The sequence below is a fragment of the Bidens hawaiensis genome, unplaced genomic scaffold (genome assembly GCF_021521415.1).
Source record: "Bidens hawaiensis isolate Kalapana, Puna unplaced genomic scaffold, B.hawaiensis_p1.1 tig00008542_1, whole genome shotgun sequence".
Taxonomy (NCBI): domain Eukaryota; kingdom Viridiplantae; phylum Streptophyta; class Magnoliopsida; order Asterales; family Asteraceae; genus Bidens; species Bidens hawaiensis.
The window spans coordinates 489,950-514,649 of NW_027491613.1; the positions used below are offsets into that span (position 1 = coordinate 489,950).

General features: G+C 34.7%; 1 protein-coding gene and 1 pseudogene across 2 annotated transcripts; one reads left to right on the top strand and one right to left on the bottom strand.

Moving 5' to 3' along the window:
- The first annotated feature begins 14,438 nt into the window (after positions 1 to 14,438).
- Positions 14,439 to 17,693, top strand: LOC143529449 (G-type lectin S-receptor-like serine/threonine-protein kinase At4g27290). Of its 2 annotated transcripts, none has more exons than XM_077025237.1 (7): positions 14,439 to 15,877; positions 15,916 to 16,042; positions 16,149 to 16,279; positions 16,361 to 16,571; positions 16,661 to 16,898; positions 16,995 to 17,145; positions 17,246 to 17,693. In XM_077025237.1, exons 1-7 carry the CDS (start codon positions 14,534 to 14,536, stop codon positions 17,549 to 17,551), a joined length of 2,508 nt encoding a protein of 835 aa, XP_076881352.1. In that variant the 5' UTR covers positions 14,439 to 14,533; the 3' UTR covers positions 17,552 to 17,693. The 2 variants fall into 2 exon arrangements, with proteins under 2 accessions (XP_076881352.1, XP_076881351.1); XM_077025236.1 differs by having other exon boundaries at positions 14,440 to 15,824; positions 15,908 to 16,042; positions 17,246 to 17,692.
- A 39-nt stretch (positions 17,694 to 17,732) lies between these two features.
- Positions 17,733 to 18,077, bottom strand: LOC143529436 (calcium-binding protein KRP1 pseudogene; annotated as a pseudogene).
- Positions 18,078 to 24,700: the final 6,623 nt, after the last annotated feature.

Consider the following 24,700-nt stretch of genomic DNA (forward strand, 5'->3'; position numbering starts at 1 on the left):
AAATTGTCAACATTTTTGTTGTTGATTTTTTGAATATTTTTTTTGAGTATTTTGCAATTTTTCTGCTTTTTCAATAATGTTTGATATTTCAATATTTAAATTTAAAACAAGAAATAATAGTTATATACACAAATCACTAACGGGCTTGTGTATGACTGACTATTAATATTTTTTCCTTCAAAGATATGACTTATTTGGAGTCAGCAACCGCTTCATAAGAGTGTAACCACTAGCATAGGCGAGTATTTAAGTTTATATGACTATGATACTTACTCATTTGTTAAGTCTATCTATACATCAAGCAATGATCATGTTGACTTTTGATCTATTCTTTTCGTGTGCTAGTATCACTAACGACAATTTCTTATCATATTCCAAAGGGTCGGATCAATTTCTCAAAATTTTCTAATATTTTAATTATCCGACTCCCTCTAAAAAGGAACTCCTTCTAAACAAGCGAATACATTTTTGAACCTTTTTCTGATTTTCTTAATGAAGTAGAATTACCTAATAAAGTATAAAGTATTTTTGGTTAGTCAAGTGACTCGTTTTTGTTTTTCTTAACGAAACTTAAAATCTTTTTGGTGAGTTAAACTTAACTCATTTTCTCCCTCTAAAATTGTGACATATTTGAAAAATATTTACAATTTTATATACAAAAAGATTGAAACATAAAATAAACAGTAAAAGAAAAATAAAATAAAACTTAAAAGTAATTCTTGTAAAACAAATAAAAGTAAAATTTAAAAACTTTTAAAAATAACATAAAAATAAAATTTAAAAATAAGGTAAAAATCAAAATAAAATAAAATAAACAAAATGAACAAAACCTCAACTTTGAACAGAAGAGATCTTGCCAAGTTACTCAACCGAGAAACAAAAATCGGGCACGATCAAAAGTTTTAGTAAACAGGTATGCAAAGTTGTCATCGGAATCGACCCGTTCAATTTAGACAAGCTTCCGGTCAAAACAATCATGAATAAAATTCATTCGGATGTCAATATGCTTTGTCTTAGAGTGCTGGACCGGGATTTTAACAATACACACAGCTGCCTCATTGTCACACTTAGTAGTGGTGTTAAAGAAATTCAAACCGTAATCCAACAGCTGATGTTGGATCCATATGACTTGAGAGCAACAAGCGAAGGCAACAATGTATTCTGCTTCAGTAGTGGAGGTGGACACGGTGACTTGTTTCTTGCATTTCCAGGAGATCAACCTATCACCCAGGAAACGACATCCCCCCGATGTTGACTTTTGATCAAGATTACATCCTCCATAATCGTTATCGGTGTAAGATGGAGTACCATATGGTAGTCTTTGGGATACCAAAGACCTAAGCAAGGCTTTCCCTTAAGGTACCAAAAGATGCGCTTTACAGCAATTAAGTGAGACTTTTTCGGATTACTCTGATATCTGGCACACTGAAAGACAGGGAACATGATGTCCGGTCTTCTGGCAGTGAGATACATCAGGGAGCTGATCATAGATCTACAGAGATGTTTATCAACTGGAGTTCCTGATGGATCTGGAGCACGCGCATGACAAGTAGAAATTGGAGTGAGAAAAGGAGAGGATTCTTGGAACCCAAACTTTTGGACGATATCACGAACATATTTTTCTTGATGAATCAGAATGTCGTCCTCCTTTTGTTCAACTTGAAGACCCAGAAAGAAAGTCATCTCTCCTAACGAGCTCATCTCAAACCGGCTTTGCATGACCTCGGCAAACTCTCTACACAATTTATCAGAAGTAGATCCAAAGATAATGCCGTCAACATATATTTGGACCAAGATCTGATCGCCCTTTACCTTCTTGATAGATAACGTCTATCGATGACTCCTCTTCTATAGCCGTTCTTCAGCAAGTGTTCTGCTAGGGAAGCATACCATGAATGAGGTGCTTGGTGCAGGCCATAAAGAGCTTTTTCAAGACGCTAAAACATGATCTGGACGATTAGGTCTAGATCATCCACTTACAATCCATGTGACCCTCTTGTCCACACTTGAAAACTTTAGCGTAAACTTTCTATTTTCAATATTCTTACGTTTGTCTCTGGCTGTTTCATTCTTTATGTTTCCTTCCTGGCTCATGGTTTCTGTTTCTCTTCATACTTGGCCCGGTCTTGAATTTCCCATATCAATAACCTTTCTTTCCCTTCCCAGCATACAAGGCTTGATCTTCAACCTTTGATGGTCTAATCGAAACATCTCCCACCTGTTTGATTAATGCTTCTTGGCCTGCCAAAAAATTTTCAAACTTACCGAGCATAGGTAGATTCACCCATCCCTATACTGTAACGATGCTTCGTTACTCGGGTTTGAGCCAGTGAATAATAATTTTCTTCATTCTTGCCTCCTCGATCCTAGCTTATTGATCCAACTATCCAATTTCCCGACATAACGTCTTTACCTTGGGAAAATATTGGGGTATAGTAAGATCTAATTGGAATATCGACAATAGCTCTTTCTCCAAAAGTTGTGTTTGGTATTTTTTTTTTCTTGGAGAATAAGGCAGCCAACGCATCCCATGCCGGTTTCAGTGTTTCGAGATCTTGGATATGTTCCATAAACTCTTCATCGATCGTTGCCTCAAGTAGAACATGTCTTTCCTGGCTTTCACTCGCCACTTCCTAACAACATGGTTCACGTCGTTCGTTGGCTCCACGAGCTTTCTTCATTGACAACTTCCCACAAATCTTTTCTTTGTAGATAAGACTTCATACATGTCACCCATATATTGTAGTTCGTATTGTGCACCTTCTTCACACCTCCAATTACTTGGAACTCATACATGATTCGCGGGTTTGAATTTGATACCATTTGTTAAACGTGGAAAAGGTGATATCAAAGTTCGAAAGCCAACCACAAAGACAATTTGCTCAAAACTTGATTAGCGACTCTTTCTTGGTACTTATTGTTAACATAAAACATGCATAAAAATAAAAACACTAATCAGGTTTATACAGGTACCCATACATCAACTCCTATTATAACTCAAATACTATAACTTGACTTTTAAACAGAAAATAATTTAAATTAATAAAAATAAATTCAAGGTACTAGATAAACCAAAACATGAATTTAAATGATAAAGATAACTTTGGTCTACTCCTAGCCACCTCATGAGACAGACTAATCCCTTCAAGTCGATGATGCACATCGTTTAACCGGCTTGTGATGATGGGTTAAATTTTTAATTACATATTACGGGTGAAAAATTATATTACACATAGTTATGATCTTAAAATATTAAAATTATGTAAAAATTACTATTTAAGCTAGGTTCTAAATTATATTAATTTTTAATAATTGTAATTTGACTTTTATTACCATTTAATTAGAAACAAACATTACAAAATGATATTTAAGCTAATGTGGGCTACCTCTTTGGTAGAGGTTTTTGGCTCTTAGTGAGGGGTGTAATTATATTGGACATTAGAGAGTATTAGGGGTATTTTAAGTTTCAATGTTAAAAAACAAAACTATTACATATTAATTTTTTTTGAGAGCATAAAGCGTTTTGTTTAAATTATTCATTTACTATTAATTTTTTTTGAGAGCATAAAGCGTTTTGTTTAAATTATTCATTTACTAGTTTGTATCCCCCCCCCCCCCCCCCGGTATTAAGGGGTGTTTTGCATTATTTGTTTATAAGATTTATATATTTTTTTGGATTTTAATTTTATTTATTGTAAAAAATTAATAATATATTTAGGATTTGATGATGAAAGAGTTTCACAAATAAATCAGATTATATAACCCGGTTTAAAAGCTATTTGGGTTTTGTGAGACCCATGACCCGCTAATTTTTTTTTTACTATAAAATTATTTCTTAGTTATACATAATATATTTTTTTAATCGGATACTATTTTTTAGTATATCTCTAATTTATTGAATCTTCATATAAAAAATTTGGTGAGATTAAATTTTAATTTAATGAGATGTTATAATCCGTTTAAGGGATATCTGGGTTTGGTGAAACCCATATCCGTGAATTCGGGTCAAATACTTAAGAAACCTATATTTACAAATAAAGATCTGGTAGCATAAAAAAATATAGAGATGTTTCATTTATATATATATATTTAAGATTCTGATTAAATATCATGTATCTTTGATGTGTTGACATATGTGATCTAAAATTGGCATAGAGTGATCTAAAACTAACCGTCTAACCCCCAAAAAATGATGAAATGGCATATTTACCAAAATGCGCTTACTTCTATTGCCATTTAATTGAAATCAAACTATGCATAATTAGATTTAAGCTAATGTGGACTAGTGAAGTTGGTAGAGATTTTAGACTTTTAGTAAAGGTCTTGGATCATATGATTCATATCTAAGACAATAACCTATTTATATAGGAGTTTTTGAGAGTATTAGGGGAGTTTGATGTTTAAAAAGAAAACTACTATATTCTAGTTTGTTTTGACGAGGTATGGTTTTGATAGTATGTACTTTATCCTGTATCGCCAAACAGAAATTGCGGTTCATGCCACAGATGCCGAATAGAATATGGTAATATATTGTAAGACGGGTCGCTATGGGGCGGCTTCCAAGCTGAAGGCGGGCGCCGTTGGGCACTCAACACCACCAAGGGGCGCCCTTGGTGGTGGGGCGCTGGTGCTGCCGGTGGTTGGAACGCCCGGCGCGGAAGAGAGAAAAAGGTGGGCCCTCTCTATATCCCTTACACACACATACATATGTGTGTGTGTATATATATATATAAAGGGTGCTTTTGGGGCATTATACCATAGCGAGACATTATTGGTTGAGATTTTGATGCCCCCGATGTTTACGTGGCGCTGACATGACACTATGGAGGAGCTTCGAAACCCCCCACCATAGAGGATGATCTAATAAAACAATGTAATATATACTGTATTATGAATGAATGATTTAGCCCACATCTATCAACTGTCAAGCACTCAACCAAATGGCAGTCTATACGGGTAAGATTATTTAACGGTAAAATATATAAGGGTGAAATTGTGAATGCTCGTGTAATATCTGCCTACTCTAATAAAGTAAAATAATTGTAGACATGTGTCGGTTTCTGGTTATTCTTCATATTTTTTCCCTCCAAAACTAATATATGTCATAGATTAATAATTATTTACTTTCCTTTTACTCGATCTCAATTTATATTATATCTATAACATTATTAAATTATTCACTTTTGTTTAAACTCTTTTTATATTATATCTATACACTTTTATAAAAATAAATGTTAACATATTATACTACTACACATTGTTAGATATATTTCACAACATACTTGATGAAATCCAAAAATCAACAACAAACCGTGTTTGTTAAATACTAAAATGAATATAATTCTATATGTTATAATTAACATATTTTACTATGTATATTGTTGAAGATTTAAATTAAAAAAAAAACTCTAATATGTTTCAATTTACAAAGTAACTTTTATTCATTAAATAATAAATATATGATTAAAAGTTGATCCATTTTACAAAAATAAATCCATTTATCTATTGGTTATTTTGTACATTGTCATATAACTTTATAAATTATAAATATAAGATTTAAATCTATCAATTTGTTTTTTCGAGTAATTTAGTAAACTATACATATATGTGTCAAATTGTAAGGATAGTATATATCAATCACTTTCAAATATATTACAGTTTATCATATTTAGTTTATTGGGTTTTTTTTATCAAGGATTTCTTCGGGTTTTTATGGAACATAAATTTGATTGTTACGGGTTTAAAGATGGTAAATAGATCGTTTGGTACAAATTAACTACATTTGGCTCAAATTTGTTACGCTAAAAAAGAGGTAATCTGAGTATTTTTTAAAATTTGAGAATGCCATAAGATTTATCGTCAAACTTGTTAGGTTTCAAAGTTTTGACTTAAAAATGTAAAACAAATGAAAGTTAGAATTTTAAACGTGATTGAGTTTGAAATGTATTTTAAGGGCATTTTTGTAAATAGTCAAAAGATTCTGGATTTTCACATTGAATATTTTTTCCATGACTATTGAAATTCAAGAAAAAATGACAAACACTTCCGACATTCCACCTCCATGTCTATCAATGCTTTTAACTTTTGTCAAATTAGAAATGTTTGTGTCAGAATTGACTTTCCTTAAATCGTGATTAGAATTTTGTATGTGAAGCATGTCAAACAACATTATGCTCAAGTGAAACAAAACATTCACAAAATTAAACGGGTTAAACTGTTATTTTTTTATTTGTTTTTGTCAACTGGCAAAGTCGCTAAGCCCCTTAAATTTATCAAAATAATTTTCATGGCGTAGCTCAAGACTATTATTATATGAGAAGTATTCTCCAAAATTGGTTCATAACCAAATTTCTTTCAATTATACATATATGATACTGAGAATAAATTTTCAATAGATTGAGTGTTCTTGGGTATGTTTTTTCAAGTGCATTATTTTTTTTATTAAGTTCATTTTTTTTTGGAAAAAATCATTTTGTGATGTAAATAAAATCAATTTATATATAATGATACAAGCATAGATGTAATGCATTTTTCTATATACATTATGTATTGCTTTATTTGCAGCTTTATTATTTAGATAATCCAGTGTGTTACACGAGCTCTAAAGCTAGTTATTTAATAATAGCAAAATTATTTAATCATACTTTTAATATAAAACAGAATGTTTCAGACGAGACTTGAACACATGACTTTATAATAAGAAAAGTTACAAGACTACCATTAACATGCAAATCAAATATAGGTATAGACACCGATACCAATTCCATCAGTACTTGGTACACACTTGCTCATCCATAAAAATAGGAGCTTCAAAATTATGTGTATATGGTTGGTGTAGTGGCTTATATTAGTTAGGTTAACGCACCAAATCGGATGTTGTGCATGTTCGAGTCTCATTTTGTACCAGTTCTCTTTGCAAGTGGTCTTTAGTTCAATGACATGAGGGTGATGGTTAAAGTTTTTCACAGTGATGGTTTTTTCCTTGAATGTGTTCCTGGATAAGTTAACCCTAAAGCGTCAAAATCAATATAGACGGTTGACTTCCCGTTTCAAGAACTTCGGATACTAAGGAGATATTCAAAACGAGAGAACCAATCCAAATTATTCATCATCAGTTTCCAAATAGTAGATACTTGCTAATCATTTATTTAATCTGTTTTGGTTATTAAAAGGTCCAATTATGAAGTTAGGGGGGGGGGGACGAGGTGGTCCGTGATGGCCACCCCATCATGAGAGATGGGCTCACGAACACCGCCGCCACCCCTTTCATCACGCGTGATGAGGGGGTTTGTGTGATGGCCATCACGTTGTTTATATCAAGAAATGTTATCGTTGGGGGGGGGTATTGAAAAAAATTTATTTAACTTATGTAAATAACTCAAATCCATCTTCAAATCCAACTCAAATATTCTACTACAAACAACATTCTAACATCACACCAATGGAGGGTTCTAGGAAACGTGGCTCGGGTTCAAAGAAAACCCAAACCCGACCAAAGGTTCGACAAAATCTAGGCGAGCCGACGAGATTCCGGTTACAAGATGAACCCGACACAACCCAACCATTCCAACAACAACCTTCCCAACAACAACCCTATCATCCACAACCTTTTCAACCGTCCCAAAACCAATCTTTTCAACCATCCCAAAACCAATCACAATCTTTTCAACTGTATCAAAACCAACCTTTTATTCACCTTTTTCAACCCAAAATTATCCAAATAATGCTTTTCAAATGTTTCAATCTCAACTGTCTCAAATGTCCGTCGATCCCCTAAACGATAATTATGTTATACATCAATTTGCACGTGCTTTTCGTGAAGAAGACGACAATGTGGTTGAAGATGAACCCGCGGAAGAGGATGGCACCCCAGTGAAGAGGCCTTGGTCGTCCGCGGAGGAGGTCGCCTTGACCAAGGCTTACTTACACGCCTCCGAAACCAAAAAAATACGCAAACCAACAAAAACGAGACGTTTTATGGAGACATGTTATTGAACATTTCGGCAAACTTCTCGGGTCAACCGAACGAAACATGGATCAAATGACTTCCAAGTGGGGATATTTGAATCGAAAAATGTAAAATTTTATAATTTATTACTTTATTTTTACAATTTTGATATATATATATATATATATATATATATATATATATATATATATATATTTCTAAATGTTTTGTAGGCCCGAAATCCACAAAAGTAGCGCGATCGAGGAGACTATCGTAAAGGACGCCCTGCGCGATTATGTCAAGATTTTCCGACATAAATCTTTTCCCCACATGGACGCGTGGGAGGTTGCGATACATCTCCCGAAGTGGGAACCGATTCCCGTGGTCGGCATGGACAGACCGACAGCTCCAAGGAAGAAAGGATCTTCTTCAAAAAGATCAAAAACTTTCGAGTCCGGGAACTACACAACGTCTACTGACGGCTTCTCAAGCAACATGCCGAACATTAACTTGAACAAGGAACCCATAGAGGATCCCGAAGAAGACACACCCACACCCACACGGCCGCATCGCAAGAAAATTGGGGAATCGTCAAGATTGGGAAAGAAAGCGGTGGCCGAAGACTTCGCCGAATACAAGTCGGCTAAGTTGACGGAAATGGCCGAGGCGAATGAGCGAAAGAAATTTACTCTTGATTCGAAATTAAAACGTGATGAGGCGTATATCAACCATTTGAATGAAAACCAAAAAACGCCGATTTAACATTCCTCCTACAACCGGACGAACATTTTGACGAACCCTTTAGATCGATCGTACTTCAACGCAAACGCGAGATATGCGACAAGTGGGGCTGGGCAGGGCCATAGGTTTTTTTTTCCGTTTTTTTAGTTTATTTATCTTTGTAACATTTATTTAATCTTATTTTATTTTTTATTTAATTTAACCTTGTTTTAGTATTTATTTTATAAAAAATAATAATAAAATTGAAACCATCACACCATACCACCACGCTCACTAAATTCCATCACTAGTGATGGATTTCGTTGGGGTGAAGTGTCACATTATCATTGGGTGGTCAAAGTGATGGAAAAACCATTATAATGAACCACCCCCTCCCCCTAATGTTAGTGTGGGTTAATAGGTGTTCTTGGATTCAGCACATATATAGTATTTTAAAACACGATTTTCTTGAGTTAACTTATATATAAAAGAAATTAAATATTAAATTAAGCCATAAAATAAGAAATATTGTTAAAAAAGTATATATTAAATATATTCGTTAATTGATATATTTTAAAAAACAAACAATACCAGAAAAAACTTTTTTTTTAAAGACCAACAAATTATCATTTAAAATACTAGCTAGACGCTAGCCAAACAAGTAAAATTTTTAGATACGTGAGATAACTATCTCTCTCCACCCATATACAATTATCCATCTTAAAAACTAAAATCCTTCCAACCCTTCCAAGTAACAAAAGTGAATTTCGCTCTATTACGTACCCAAAGGAAACTTATCACTAAGCTCGCTGCCTGAAGGACCGCCCCGTCATGGACTACCTCATTTCGGGCCTTCCACAACCTCCAAAGAGCAACCAACATTATAGCATAAAAGGCTTTAGCCTTCTTCTTTGGAATGAAAGAAAAATTAAGGAGCTCAATAAGATCCCGAACTCGAAATGCATAAATCGCGGGGACCCGACACCAAACGGAGATGGCATGCCAAACCTCTTGGGCAAGAACACACGGCACGAAAATATTCTCCACCGATTCATTGTGATCTCCACAAAAAAACACAATCAAGCGAGGGAACATTAATGTTTCGGGCCGCTAACGCAACCCGAGTCGGTAGACGATCTAATCCGCTCTCAAAGCCACCAAATTCACCTTTTTGGTACCCAACTATTCCACTTAAACACAAACTCAGGCATAACACCCCGCTCGTTTGCAAGGTGACATTTAATACTCTTAACATTAAACGAACCCGACTCATCAAGATCCCAACAAAGTTTATCTTCTCCCAACTTTAACACCACATTTGACATACCATAAGCAATTGTCTGAATTCATCCACCTCCTCTGAAGATCTCGGAATCCGGGACTAGCCCCACTATCCGCATATAAAATTAAACTCCATGAATAAATGATCCGCTACCATGCAATTCTTCTCTGCCTCTAACTTGAAGCGTCTCGGAAACCGGGTATAAAACGGTTCGTTTCCAATCCATAAATCCAACCAAAAAGTTGTCTCGCCTCCACTACGTACTATACATTTGATGTCCGAGCTGAGGTTTATACGTGACAGTTCAGCAGAAGTTTTTACAATATACCGCCAAGGGCCCGAAGCTGAAAGCCTAGCCGGGATCGCTTGCCATGACCTCGAAGAATGATAAATGAACCAGACAACTTGACGCCATATCCTTCTTTGTTCGCCCCTGAATCACCACCACCATTTAGCTAACATGACTAAATTAGCATCTTTCAACAACCCCAACCCGACTCCACCATACTTTTTCGGGATGATGACCTTATTCCAAGCAACCCAACTGATTTTATAATTTTCTTCCATTCCGCCCCAAAAGAAAACCCTCCTAAATCTTTTCAGCTTTTCTAAAACGACACCTGGGGCATTAAATAATAAGAAATAGTATGTCGGTAGAGCGTTTAAAACCTATTTAATAACCGTAATCCGACCCCGATAGACAATGTATTAGCCTTCCAACCCGAAAGGTGTTTTTTTAAAAAGATCCACAATCGGATCCTAAGATTTCTCCAAATGCATATTCCCCCCAATCGGAAGACCGAGATAAATAAATGGTATGGATCCGACTCCACACTGTAAAATATTTTCAATCCGAACCTTTTCCAAATTCCCCACACACGTGCCATAAACTCGACATTTCGCCAAATTCACTTTTAGTCTGGAAACAAGGTAGAAACATTGAAGTATTCTTTTCAAATTTATTACATTATCGCTACCCCATTCGCTTAAAAATACCACATCATCCGCATAAATGAAATGAGAAACTATCGGACCCGCACTCCCACAATGAAGTCCCCGATAGATACCCCGATCAACCGCCCTCCTTATAACACACGGGAGTGCTTATTTTAATAAACTGTTTCAACAAGGCATCATTTTCATATATAGTGCTGCGTATAACATGAAGGGTATGTTAGGCAAAAAAGCTTTAAGGAACTTTAAGTTACAATCTTTTAAGAAAAAGCTCCTAATCAATAAAAAGCCTTGTTTGGTTGTATGGGCTTGAAGCTTTTTGGTTATAAGAAAAAGTTCCTAATTAGAACGCTCATATTACTAGCGTTTAATAAGCATATATACAAGGAACCATGCATGACATCACCTCAAACGGGGCAGGCTTGGATGATGGAAGTTTTAAATGGAAATCCTATACGATGTGTAAATTCATTCAGAATTCATCCAAACGTGTTTATGAAATTATGTAGAGAGCTCGAATCAAACTATGGATTGCAGTCGAGTGATAGAATGTCAACTTGTGAGAAGGTGGGGATATTTTTGTATACATTGGCCGGTTTATCTAATAGGGATGTTGGGGAGTGTTTTCAACGTTCCGGGGAGACTATTAGTAGAGTATTTCATGAAGTTCTAGAGGCAATAGCTGGTAGAGGTAAAGGTGTTCAAGGTCTAGCACGCGACATTATAAGACCAAAAGATCCAACTTTTCAATTTGTACCAACTCAAATCTTGAACGACAAAAGATACATTCCATATTTCAAGGTATTGAATTGATTAATGTCATTCCTACTAGTGTACTTTGCTACTTAACTAATGTTCAAATTATATTTAGGATTGTATTGGATGTATTGACGGTACACACATAGGGGCATGCATCTCAGAGAGTCAACAACTAACTTATATTGGTAGAAAAGGGGTACCAACTTTCAACGTAATGGCAACATGTGATTTCGATATGTGTTTCATATTCGTATCGATTTTTTTTGGGATCCGCACATGACACGCATGTTTCCATCAACGTGACCCAAGATAGTAAATTTAACTTCCCACACCCACCTGAAGGTAATATTTTGAATTGTTTACACATATATTTGAAATTGTTTCATGTTACTTTTAATAAATTCCAACGCATTTTGTTTTTCAACTCCTTTATCAGGTTGGTATTATTTTGTTGATAAAGGATATCCAGGAAAAAAAGGATACCTTGTTCCATATTCCACGACAATATACCACCAATCTCAATTTCAAATAGATCCCCCGAATAATATGCAAGAAGATTTTAACCATTCACATTCATCTTTACGAAGTTATATTGAGAGGTCATTTGGAATTTTGAAGAAACGATTTAAGATACTTGGTAAAATGGCTAAGTATAGCGTGCAAACACAAATTGATGTTATCATGGCTACATTTGCATTGCATAACTATATACGTAATTCTCAAGAAGATATCATGTTTACTACAATGGAACAACATCCAAACTACATACCACGAAATGAACTGCATGATGCTCGTAACCATGACACAAGAACTTATGGTCTATTTGAAGGAACAACGAACGAGATGAAACATGTTCGCAACAATATTGCTACTTTGATATGGAATGCACGAAATTAATGATTTTATAATATGATATATGTTCTCGACTGTTTGTCAATGACTATGTTTTATTAATTGAAAATGACCATGTTTTATTTATTTGAGAAAGAACTTATATATATATATATATATATATATATATATATATATATATATATATATATATAGTTTAAGTTCAAGAAAGAAATGAAATTACTGCGAGAAATGCGAGAAATGAATATGAGCCACTAGTTTTATTTTAGGTTTTAAAAGTTTAAATATAAATGAAAAAGATATAAATGCAACAATAAATGAACACTCTCTTTCCAATTAATACAACTAATATAACCATAATAAATCTCTAACTAATTAATATATCTGCATAACTTAACTAAAATTATTAAAAAGATAAAAACAATAATTATTTTCATAAATAATAAAAAAAAATGTCATACAAATGTGTCCATTAAATATAAAGAATAAATATACAACCTACACAAAATTATATAACCTACACATGTTTTGAGCAATAAAAACGTACAATATACAAAAAAGCATACAACTTACATATTAAATTCGACATCAACAATCATATAAACTACACAAATATACACATATCCTACACCTGTGTAGGTTATATGTTTTTCGTGTGTAGGTTATGTTTTTTTATTCTTATAACAAGTGTGGGTTATGTTATTGTGTAGGTTGTATATTTCACATTTAGTGCAAACATATGTAAGATAGGTTTTTGTATTGTTCATTACAATGTAACAACGTGTTGATGGATATTGATAAGTTGAGTTGGAAGAAATTGGTTTTAAATAGAAAAAAAAATAATGTATAAATAAATTGTATTTGTGTAGGATAAAGTATTCATGTGTAGGTTATATGTTTACGTGTGCGTGTGTATTTTATTGATGATGAATTTTGTGTGTATGTTATATGTTTTCTTATTCTCAGAACAAGTGTAGGCTATATATTTTTGTATATGTTGTATTTTTTTTTTGTTGATATATAATGCTAACACATGTAATATAGTTTTTATATTATTTATCACAATGTAACTACGTGTTGATGTATATTTATATATTGAGTTGGAAGAAAGTTGGATAGAAATAAATTTTAACGTATGAATAAATTATACTTGTGTAGGATAAAAATTTGGATAGAAAATAAATGAATTCTTAATTTTTTTCAATTATAGTAATTTGATTAGTTATATTAATTTAATAAATATATTAATTGAAGAGAGAGATGCATTTATAGTTTCTTAATTAATCTTGAACCTTTTAAAACCTAAAATAAACCTAATAGCTCATATTCATTTCTTGCATTTCTCGTAGTAATTTCATTTCTCTCTTGAACCATCCCCTATATATGTGTGTGTGTGTGTGTGTGTGAGAGAGAGAGAGAGAGAGAGAGAGAGAGATTACATTTAGTACTATATTTTTTTTAGTTATGCCCAATTTTGGTTATTTTATACATTTTATTAAAAGCTCTAGCTACTCTGCCAAACACTTAAATATATCTAAAAAACTACAACTATCAACTAACATCTTACAACTTCCAGCTACAGCTAGCAGCTAGTTTTGCCAAACATACACGAAATATTTGTTTTTTTAACTATAAACTATATAATGTTAAAAGATAACGTTAGTAAAGAGGTCGTATGCCACGTTCCGTTCATAAAATTTGCACACCACAACCGCCAAATCTAAAACACTACATATACTAATTATGGGAAGTATCAAATTTCTAGAATATGTCCAAAGACGTCAACTTTCAACCACCAAACCAAATGCGAGTCTATTCGGGTAACATTATTAAATGATAAAAGATAAGTGTGAATCAACCGGGTAAGTTATTTAAATGATTAAATTTGAATATAGTATAGGTGAGATACATCAACTTGAACAAAATCACATATATATTTAATGTTGATTATAATTTTAAATATCCAAATTACATAGTACAAAATCATTCATCATTGAAAATAAACAGGGTCTTTATTGATGGAGGCAGCAGGCATAATTCTTCTTCTTGTTCTTATTCCTTTCTATCAGTTTCAACAACTGAATGCTGTTGAACTTGACACCATTTCAGATTCACAGTTCTTGAGAGATGGAGACACGCTGGTGTCGACAGCGGGTGTTTTCGAACTGGGAATCTTTCGTCCAGGGAATTCGGATAATAGATATCTTGGTATATGGTTCAAGAACATACCTAGTACAACTGTTGTTTGGGTAGCCAATAGAGACCGCCCGGTCATTGGTACATCACCAGTTGTGTTACAAGTTAATGATCAAGGAATCTTGGTTCTCAACAATAACAACACCGCGATTTGGTCGGCGAACGTGACCAGACCGTCACAAAAAGCAACTGCGAAACTTCATGACACTGGAAATCTTGTCTTGATGGACCAAAGCAAGAAGATTATCTGGCAAAGTTTTGATTATCCAACCGATACACTTCTACCCGGGATGAAACTAGGGAGAAGTTTCTTGACGAATATCGAATGGCAGTTATCGTCGTGGAAAAGTAATCAAGATCCGAATCTAGGTGAATTTACTTGGGGAGCAGACACACTTGGTTATCCTGAGAACAAGCTTAGAGTAAGAGAAGGTCCTCAGATCACATTCCGAGGCGGACCATGGAGCAATCAAAGATTTAGTGGGGTTTCTACATTTAATTCGAACTTGACGTTTACATACGCGGTAGTTATTAACGCAACTGAGATGTCTTTTTCGTATTCTCTTGATGAGAGTTCGATCTTGTCAAGAACAACCTTGAATTCATCTGGGCAGCTAGAAAGTTGGGTGTGGGTTGAAAATGGAACAAGGTGGCAGCTTGCCTTGTCTTTGCCTAGAGATATTTGTGATACATATAATATTTGTAGTGGTTATGCAAGCTGCAGTGTCGATATGATCCAACAGTCTTGTGCTTGTTTGGATGAAAAAAGATTTGTACCAAGAAGCCAAAAGAGTTGGGAAAGAGCTGATTGGTCTGGTGGTTGTGTCAGAAGAACACCTTTGGATTGCAAAAATGGATCAGAAGGGTTTATTAAATACTCTAATATAAAACTGCCAGACACAGAGAACACCTGGTTTAACATGAGCATGAATTTAAAAGATTGTCAAGCAAAATGTTTAAAAAATTGTAGTTGTATGGCTTATGCAAATCCAGACATCAGTCTTGGAGGAAGGGGCTGCTTGCTTTGGTTCAATGATCTTTTCGACATCCGAGAGTATTCGGTAGGAAATGGTGGTCAGGATATTTTCATACGAATGGCTTCCTCTGAATTAGGTAACACCATCTTCTGTTGTTTCATTTTGGTTACTTGTTTTCAGACAATTGAAGTTTGTTGATGATATGATGATGTTATACAGTTGATGAGTCAAATATGAAAAAGAAGGGAGGAGCAAAGGTTAAAATCATATTACCTGTGACTATCGTTGGAGTTCTTCTCATAGGCTTGATCTTGACATGGTTAGTGTGTGCGCGAAGAAGGAAACAAGCCGGGGGTAAGAAATTTGTGCAACCATACCCGTAGTTTAGTCAAATCTAATTAATATAAAAACTAGACGCGTATTTGTTGATTAATTAAATTATCTTGTTTTATATGCATAGGAAAATCATTGCATGAAAACAATGAAGATATTCAACTACCACTGTTTAGCTTCTCAACAATAGCTACTGCCACTGCAAGTTTTTCAGACAAAAATGTACTTGGTGAGGGTGGATTTGGACCGGTTTATAAGGTAATTAGAACAGCATGATCATTCTGATATAGTTGAGTTAAAAACAGTGAAATTGTATATGTATAACACCATTATCTTCAGGGGTATCTAGACGAAGGGGTAGAGATTGCAGTTAAACGTCTCTCGAAAACATCTAGCCAAGGTGTTGATGAGTTCAAGAATGAGGTCAATAGCATTTCTAAACTTCAGCACCGAAATCTAGTGAAGCTTCTTGGCTGTTGCATAGAAGGAGATGAGAGACTATTGATCTATGAGTACATGCCAAATAAAAGCTTAGACTCGTTTATATTTGGTAAGAATTGTATACACACGCTCATGTTACATACTTTTTTTTATCAAGAATTATAGATAAAAATCACTAAATGAACTTTTTTTAATCAGATAAAACCGAGAGCATGACCCTTGATTGGACAAAGCGATTCAGCATCATTAAAGGAATTGCTAGAGGACTTCTTTATCTCCACCACGACTCACGATTAAGAATAATTCACAGAGATCTGAAAGTGAGCAACATTTTACTAGATCAAGATATGAACCCTAAGATATCTGACTTTGGCATAGCTAGAAGTTTTGGAGGAAACGAAACCCAAGCAAACACACATAGAGTTGTTGGCACATAGTAAGCTATTGTATTTATAAACAACCATTATCTCTCTTTATCTTGATATCTTCACTTCATTAGTCTGTTTTTTGTTAACTTTTTTTATGCCTACAGTGGTTACATGGCCCCGGAATATGCACTAGATGGCGTTTTCTCAATAAAGTCCGATGTGTTTAGCTTTGGTGTTTTGGTGCTCGAGATTGTGAGTGGGAAGAAAAACAGAGGGTTCATTCATCCCGAGCATGATCATAATCTTATTGGACATGTAAGTTCAATCATTGGTCAAAAACAAGAAAACTAACTATTGTTTTGCATACCAGTCAAAATACCAAATTATGAATTATTAATTTGTAAATTATATTCAGGCATGGAGTGTGTACACTGAAGGCAGATCAATAGAACTGATTGATGAAACTTTAGCTAAATCCTACAGTCCAACCGAAGTTATAAGATCAATCCAAGTGGGGCTGTTATGTGTTCAACAAAACGCAGGAGATCGACCAAACATGTCTTCTGTAATTATGATGTTGAGCGGCGAGAGCGCCTTGCCGGATCCTAAACAACCAGCATTTTTCATGGATAAGGATTTTCTTGTAGCAGACTTTTCTTCAAGCACTTATCCAGCAGGTTCAGTCAGTGATTTAACAGTTACAGAGGTAGATTGTAGATAATATAAATATTTGAACTTATTTTCACATTTTGTTAAAATCTGTAACATATGGATTCTTGAATTCTCTTTATGCATTTCTCAATAACCATTTAGTAGCAAACTGATAAAATTAATTTAATTATTACTTTTATATAATATAAAAAAGAAATAGATGAATAGATGATCAAAATAATAAAATACAATTAATTAAATTCTTGTTCAAGAGCTTCTTCCAACAAAAACTGAGACTCTTCCATCAACTCAGGGCTTAATCTAAACATAAGAACGCAAAACTCCATCTGATTAAGAGCTCCATCTCCGTCGAAATCACCTTCTTTCAACATACTTAACAAATCATCATCTGTCAAGTCTTGAAGACCCAAAAGTGCTGAGTTGTTCTTGAGGCTATCAAAAGTGATCACCCCTTTATCGGTATCCATGAGCAGACTGAACCCATTGCATAACTCTCCAATCAAACCTTCACCACCCAACTTCTCAGCCATCAAAGGCAAGAAATCTTGGAACCCATCTTGGTTGTTCAAGGCCATTGCTAGTTTTAGAGTTTGAAGATTGGAAATGGGATTGCATTATAAAATTTTGGATGGATTATATAATGGGGTAAAGGTAAGAAAGAAGACAGATGGAGTCTTTATTATTAGAGGTGCAATTGCCTCGTTGATACGGAGAAGGTGTGTGAGGGAGGTCTGGTTCATGAATGGTAATTGGGTAAGTTGTCTTTTATTGCATCAGAAGGTCATGGGATGCTTCGTGCAAAGAAGTAGTCCAATTGTTTGGACAGTTTATATGGAATTGTAAAGTGTGGACTATTTAACGTCAAACACGTTTGTCGTTTGGTAAAAGTTGGTCATGTTAGGCTTTTTTTATGTTTGTAGGGTATTAAGAATATTTTATAGCCCAATTAGTTAGCCTTGACCCTTGTTAGGTTCTTTTGGTAGTAGTGGTGAAAATACAACCGGTTTTAAGCTAGCCGGAGGTCCAGATTTGAAAACCGTTTTCTTTTCACTTTAATATTTGAATATTAAAAATACATGAAAGGCTCATGTGGTGTACTCGAGTTTCACTTTTGGTTCTCAACTATGAGAAAGTACATCACTAGCTTCAACTTATATACAACATCGTGTCACCCTTCCATAGAGTGAATGAGCAATTAAGTGTTTATACACACGACGTTTTTTTGGACTATAGCATCGATATCCTTTTTGATTGATACCATAGCCGATAAACACATATTTTTCAGCACAAGGGTCAAGTTTGGATCGATTTATTTTAGGTATGTGGACAAAGACAAAGCACCCAAAAATGCATGGTTGTAATGTGAGTGCGGGTGGGAGTTTGGTAAATTCAGACAATGTTTGAAGAGGGGTTTTTAGGTCAAGAGCTTTGGTTGGAAGCCGGTTGATAAGATAAGTGGCAGTAGCGAGAGCATCAGGCTAGAAGGACTTACATGTTTTGGATTCAATAAGAAGGGCTCGAGTTATTTCCAAAAGGATTCGATATTTTCCCACTACCGTCCCGTTTTGTTCAGGAGTGCGGGTGCACGATTTTGGTGAATTATCCCCTTTTCTTGACAATATTGTCCCATTGCGGTGTTAACAAATTCTCCTCTGTTATCGGACCTAAGAATTTGGATGTTGGTTTTAAATTGTGTTTGTATCATGGCATAAAAATTAGTAAATTTATCAAAAACTTCAGATTTGTGTTTTAAAAAATATATCCAAGTCATAAGAGTGCAAAACAAAAAGCCGAAAGTTTTGTCCCCCAATAACTTCTGTTGGACCCCAAACGTCCGAATGAATAAGGGAAAAAGGTAAATTCACTTTTGTGTTATTTGGTTTAAAGGTATGTCTATGACTTTTAGCCAAAACACAAGTTTCACAGTCTATTGTTTCATTTAAAGGAAATAATTTGAGATATAAAAGACGTAAATAACCGATAGATGGATGTCCCAATCTTCTATGCCATAACCATGCTTCTTTATTCATAGTTCCATGAGCAAGCATCACAGTACCATGTTGAGACACTCCGTTCACATAATATAATCCTTGGCGTTCAGTTCCACGCCCAATAATCATTCATGTCCTAATGTCTTGTAATATACAAAAGGTGGGATGCATTAATACGGAAACCATGAGCAAGCATCACAGTACCACGTTCAGTTCCACGCCCAATAATTATTTTTGTAACAGTTTTCTCAACGTATCATCTCACCATTGTAGTTTAATCAAGAATTATGTTGTTTCACCAAACCATTTTGCAATCTCACACTAACGTACATTTTACACAAATTTCTCTACGAAAATAATTTCACGTGTCCACAATTTTATTTAATGTTTAATGTGTCATGTAGCTACGCAGCCAAGGATTTTAATACCTAAACGTAAAACGAAAAAAAGTAAACGGTCATTTATATGGTTTTATCTATATTATCTCTTTCAAAGGATACTTTTGTTACGCTCATAACAACGCAAACAAAAAATCACCTCATGTTTTGAAAAACTATACATACAAGTGTGTGTATTTACACTATGCAATACGTATGATAGTGTGTGTAAGCTAATTAATGCATTGGATCTACTTCTCGACTTTGATAGAATTTGGGTACATTGAAGGCGGTGTGATTAGACATTGAGGGCGGTGTGATTAGAATTTGGGTACATTGAGGGCGGTGTCATGATTAGGAATAAGACTGTATAGGACGTGATTAGAGATTAACAACAATGAATCAAAGAAGGGTTATTTGGTAATAGGGACTAGTACAGTGGCCAACGTCCAGCCAACGTTGGATTGACTGGCGGTCAAAAGTGTGGTTGGAAAAAAAGGATTGCTTGCGTGACAATGAAACAATTTCGTTTTTTTTTAATTTTTTATTTATATTTTGAGTTATGATTCTTTTTTATTTTAGAGTATTTTTTCTCCCAAATTATTCTCACATTTTTTATTTTTATAACCCTTTACATTTTAACTATTTCCTCAAATACAATTGCTATAATCAGTGGCGGATTCAGCCTTATGTTAGGATGGGCCTTGGCCCACCGTAGGTTTGTTGGTGGGTAAGCAATTTTCCACTAAAAATATGTATTTTTGTAAATATTTGAGCTAGAGGCCCACCGTAATCTTGTAAGTGGGTGTATCAGTGTATTTAAAATTGGTTAATTATATGATGGCCCACAATGGATTAAAGTTAGTAATGTTTTTTAACTCTCTTTGTTATATCAAATAGTATTTGAATGTTACCAAGAATATAACATTACCTTTTCTAACTATTCATGCACCTGCTATTACACTTTACTTTATTATATGATAACTGTTTTTTTTTAATATGTTACTTATTTACTTGTTTCTTTAAAGTTTAAATTTATTATAGCTGCATTCATTTTTATTTATTAGGAAGTATGAAAAAATATCAAAAAGATTATTTTCACGTGAAAATCTGTCAACTTTTTTACCCGACCCGTTTTAACCACCTCATATTGTGCCCCTCGTACGAAAAATTTCTGGATCCGCCACTGGCTATAATTATGCAAAACAGATAAATTTAAATCAATTCAATTAATATTTTAATAATAACAATAGTACATGACGACGACATCAACTGATCCAAGATTCGCGTCGCTTCCACAATCGATGTTGTCTCCCATGCCGACCTCTCTTGTTACAACGAGGGTTACATCTCCTGCTCCGACTATGATACCTATGCATCCGTCGGCTCTATCATTTATAAGGTTCAATCGTCCTCAAGGTACCGTGCAGCTCGTGCCTCCTACATTTCATTCTTTACCTGTTGCACAATAGATGGACATGTTTTTGAGCTTGATCCACTTACAGGAAAACCAAATGGCTACGGATCGTCTTTTGCAAGATCAGATGAGAATGTATCAACGGCGTACGGTTAGTCACAACTCATACTGTCAGAAGTAGAACAGAGACCTTCGAGCAATTGTTGCTGCTCATGGGGAGAAATTGAAAGAACAAGAGAACATCTTTCTCCAACTTACTTGCAAGGATGGTGCATTGAAAAAGATGATGACAAAATTCTAGATGCAGGTTTTGGTGGAAATGGTGGAAGTGAGCAGAAACAATTCGCAGGTACGTCAAACAATTTGCAGGTACGTCATCTGCTGGTGGTGGTGTCGAAACTGGTGATGATCGACAGATGGTCGTATATCAAGATACTACTAATGTAAAACAAATTGAACCGATCAAAGCCAACACCATCTTATTTACGGATTACGAGAAAAGGGATTGTGATGAGTACGGCGAACGCTGATGAGATCGAGGAAGGAGAGTTTGTGGACTTTTCCTTGTCTAGTGATCAAATCTTGTTGTTATTGGGTTTAAACGACGAGGAACTGGATGCGTTAGAAACTGAGGATGATGTTGAGGTAATTAATAATGAAGAGGTTCAGTATGACATGAGTATTCCATCTAGGGATACGTCGTTTATTTATAAAGATATCGAGGTTTAAGATGTGACAGCAGATGAATATCCTGATATATATACACGTTCTAATGTTGATCAGGGTGTTCCATTCTTTACTGATGACGTTCATCTGCTGAAGAACATCTGGAGAAGACTATGAAGAAGAAAGAGAAAGTCTCGGATAGCGGATCAGGTTCAAATGATCCTGCTTTCAAGGAGTTGTTCGGGTACATAACAAAACCCGTTTTTCCAAAATTATTGAAGAATACAGGTACGTGGAGAAAGAACATGAGATGGAAGTTAAAGCACGTGCAACGGCTCACCAAAAGACTACCTTCAAAGCAACGAAGACTGCAAAGGTGATATTGTATCGTGGCTGTATGACTTGGACCTGAAGGTATGCATAATTAATTGGGAGTTCGGTGTTCGGTATTATCAATACATCACCAATGTTCTCACGTTTTCGTGGTGGGATGTGAGGACGCTCACTAATCGGGCGTTTATGAACCGTGGTGGTAATCAACTAGCGGGATGGTTTCATCAACATCTGCTTTTTGAGGTTAATTGTGTTTTTAAGTTTTTCAAGCCAAAGGTTCCAACGAGGAAATACATTGATGAGATCGACCCGAAGACAACTTGTAGAAGCCCGCATTGAAGGTTAAGTCGCCACGCATGATGAATCGAGTGCCTATAAAGACATTTTCACAACGTCTTTACAAGACATTCAACAGGTGGTACTATGACAACCGTATGGGTGAAGCATTTATTGTTCTCGGCACAGGTCTGAAGACGTAATTTATACAAGTCAATGATCCAATGTGGCTTGTTAACTTATCATAGACAGACAATGACTTGTTGTTCAAGAACAAGATTCTTTTTTCCGACGTCAAAGATTATGATCATGCTATGCAATTCCAGCGCGCGGTTCACGTTTGGTTTTCATAGCTATGATGATTGGAAGACAAAGCATTTAAGCTAAATTAAAGACAAAGGGAACAAGACGAGGGGGAGTTTGTTAGTGCACCGTTTTGGTCATCTCGGTCTCTGTAATTTAATGTAATTTATTATTACTAATGTAAAGGGAATTTTGGTAATTAACCAGTCCCATTCATTATGTTATGTGTTCATTCGTTAAAGATGTTTAACGAATGAACCTATCTGTTATTGTTAATGTCCATTCGTTAAGGATATTTAACGAATGGACCTAATCGTTACTATGATGCTCCATTCGTCATGGAATATTGACGAATAAGGTATAGCGAATCAGTCATTCACTATACTCTTTAAGTTAGGTATATAATGAAGACGAATGAGTTCCATTCGTTACGGGATGTGTAAGGAATGGACTTCATCTACTATATATTGGTTGTTCATGCCTTGTAGTTAACTAGTGTTTTAATTATCGTTTTATGAGTCGTTACTCTGCCAAAATCACCTCTCACACACACTTTGTTCAATCTAGCTTATCAATTACCTTATACATATCAAGAACTATATCCTTATTCATATGTCGATATGAACTGAATCGTCTTAAGCTCAATCTAGCTCTCTCACTACCAAACATGACTTGTATTTCTAAACACTCCCATTGGTATTATACTTAATCTTATATACCCATTTAAATTTAATTTGTTTCTTGCCATTAGGAATATCAACAACAGTCTGAGTATTATTGTTTTGAAGAACAGTGAACTTCTTATCCATGGCTTCCTGCCATGCAGGAAATTGAACTGCCTGGTTGTAAGTAGTTGAATATTTCAAAATTTAAAAATTTGTTATAATATTACTTGAAATGGACAAATCAATAGAGGAAACACAATTTATTAAACAAGAATTAATTTTTAAGAGAATGGAAGTAAGCAGAAGGACCAAGAATATTGTTGCAAACATAATCTTGCAAATAAGTAGGATTAGACTGTAAGAAGGCTTAGGAATGAAAGAAGGAGAATGAGAATTAAATGGGACAAGAGAAACATAAGTAAGAGAAGATGAAAGATAGGAAGAAAAATGATCAATGTAATTAGAAGAAGAAGGTGAAACAGGAACAAAGTGAGAAACCAAAGGAATAGTTTCCTTACACAAATTAAGTTGAGAAATAGTCAATTGGAGGAAAAATAGAAGAAGAAGTTGGAGTATTGATGGAACATAAATACATGCTCAAAGAACACATCCCTTAAAAACAAAGATACATTTAGTATGAAGATTATAAAGTTTGTACCCCCTTTTGCCTCCACCAGTATAGGAGTTGTAGCACAACAAAGACACCCAAAGGTTTAAAGATTATTATAAGAAAGGGGTAAGAGGTTAAGATCGCAAAGGGAGTTTTGTTCTCAAGAATGAAAGTGGGAAATATATTGATAAGATGTGCGGCATATAATACACAATCTCCCTAAAATGTTATAGAAAGTTTTGATGGAAATAACAAGGCTCTTGAAGTTTCTAACAAGTGTTTATGCTTCCTCTCAACAACACCATTTTGTTGTGGAACATGAACACAAGTAGTTTGGTGAAATATGCCTTTTAATAGAAAGTATTCTGAAATATGGGAGCGGATCCTAATTCAAGGTCATTATCATAACTAATGCTCTTTATATGAATATCGAATTGAGTAAAAACCATTTTTATAAAACCTTGAAGTATATAAAAGGCATTGCCTTTTGTTGGTAACAAATGGGTCCAAGTAGTATGACTAAAATCTTCCGTTATTGTTAAAAACTTCTGAAAGAACAT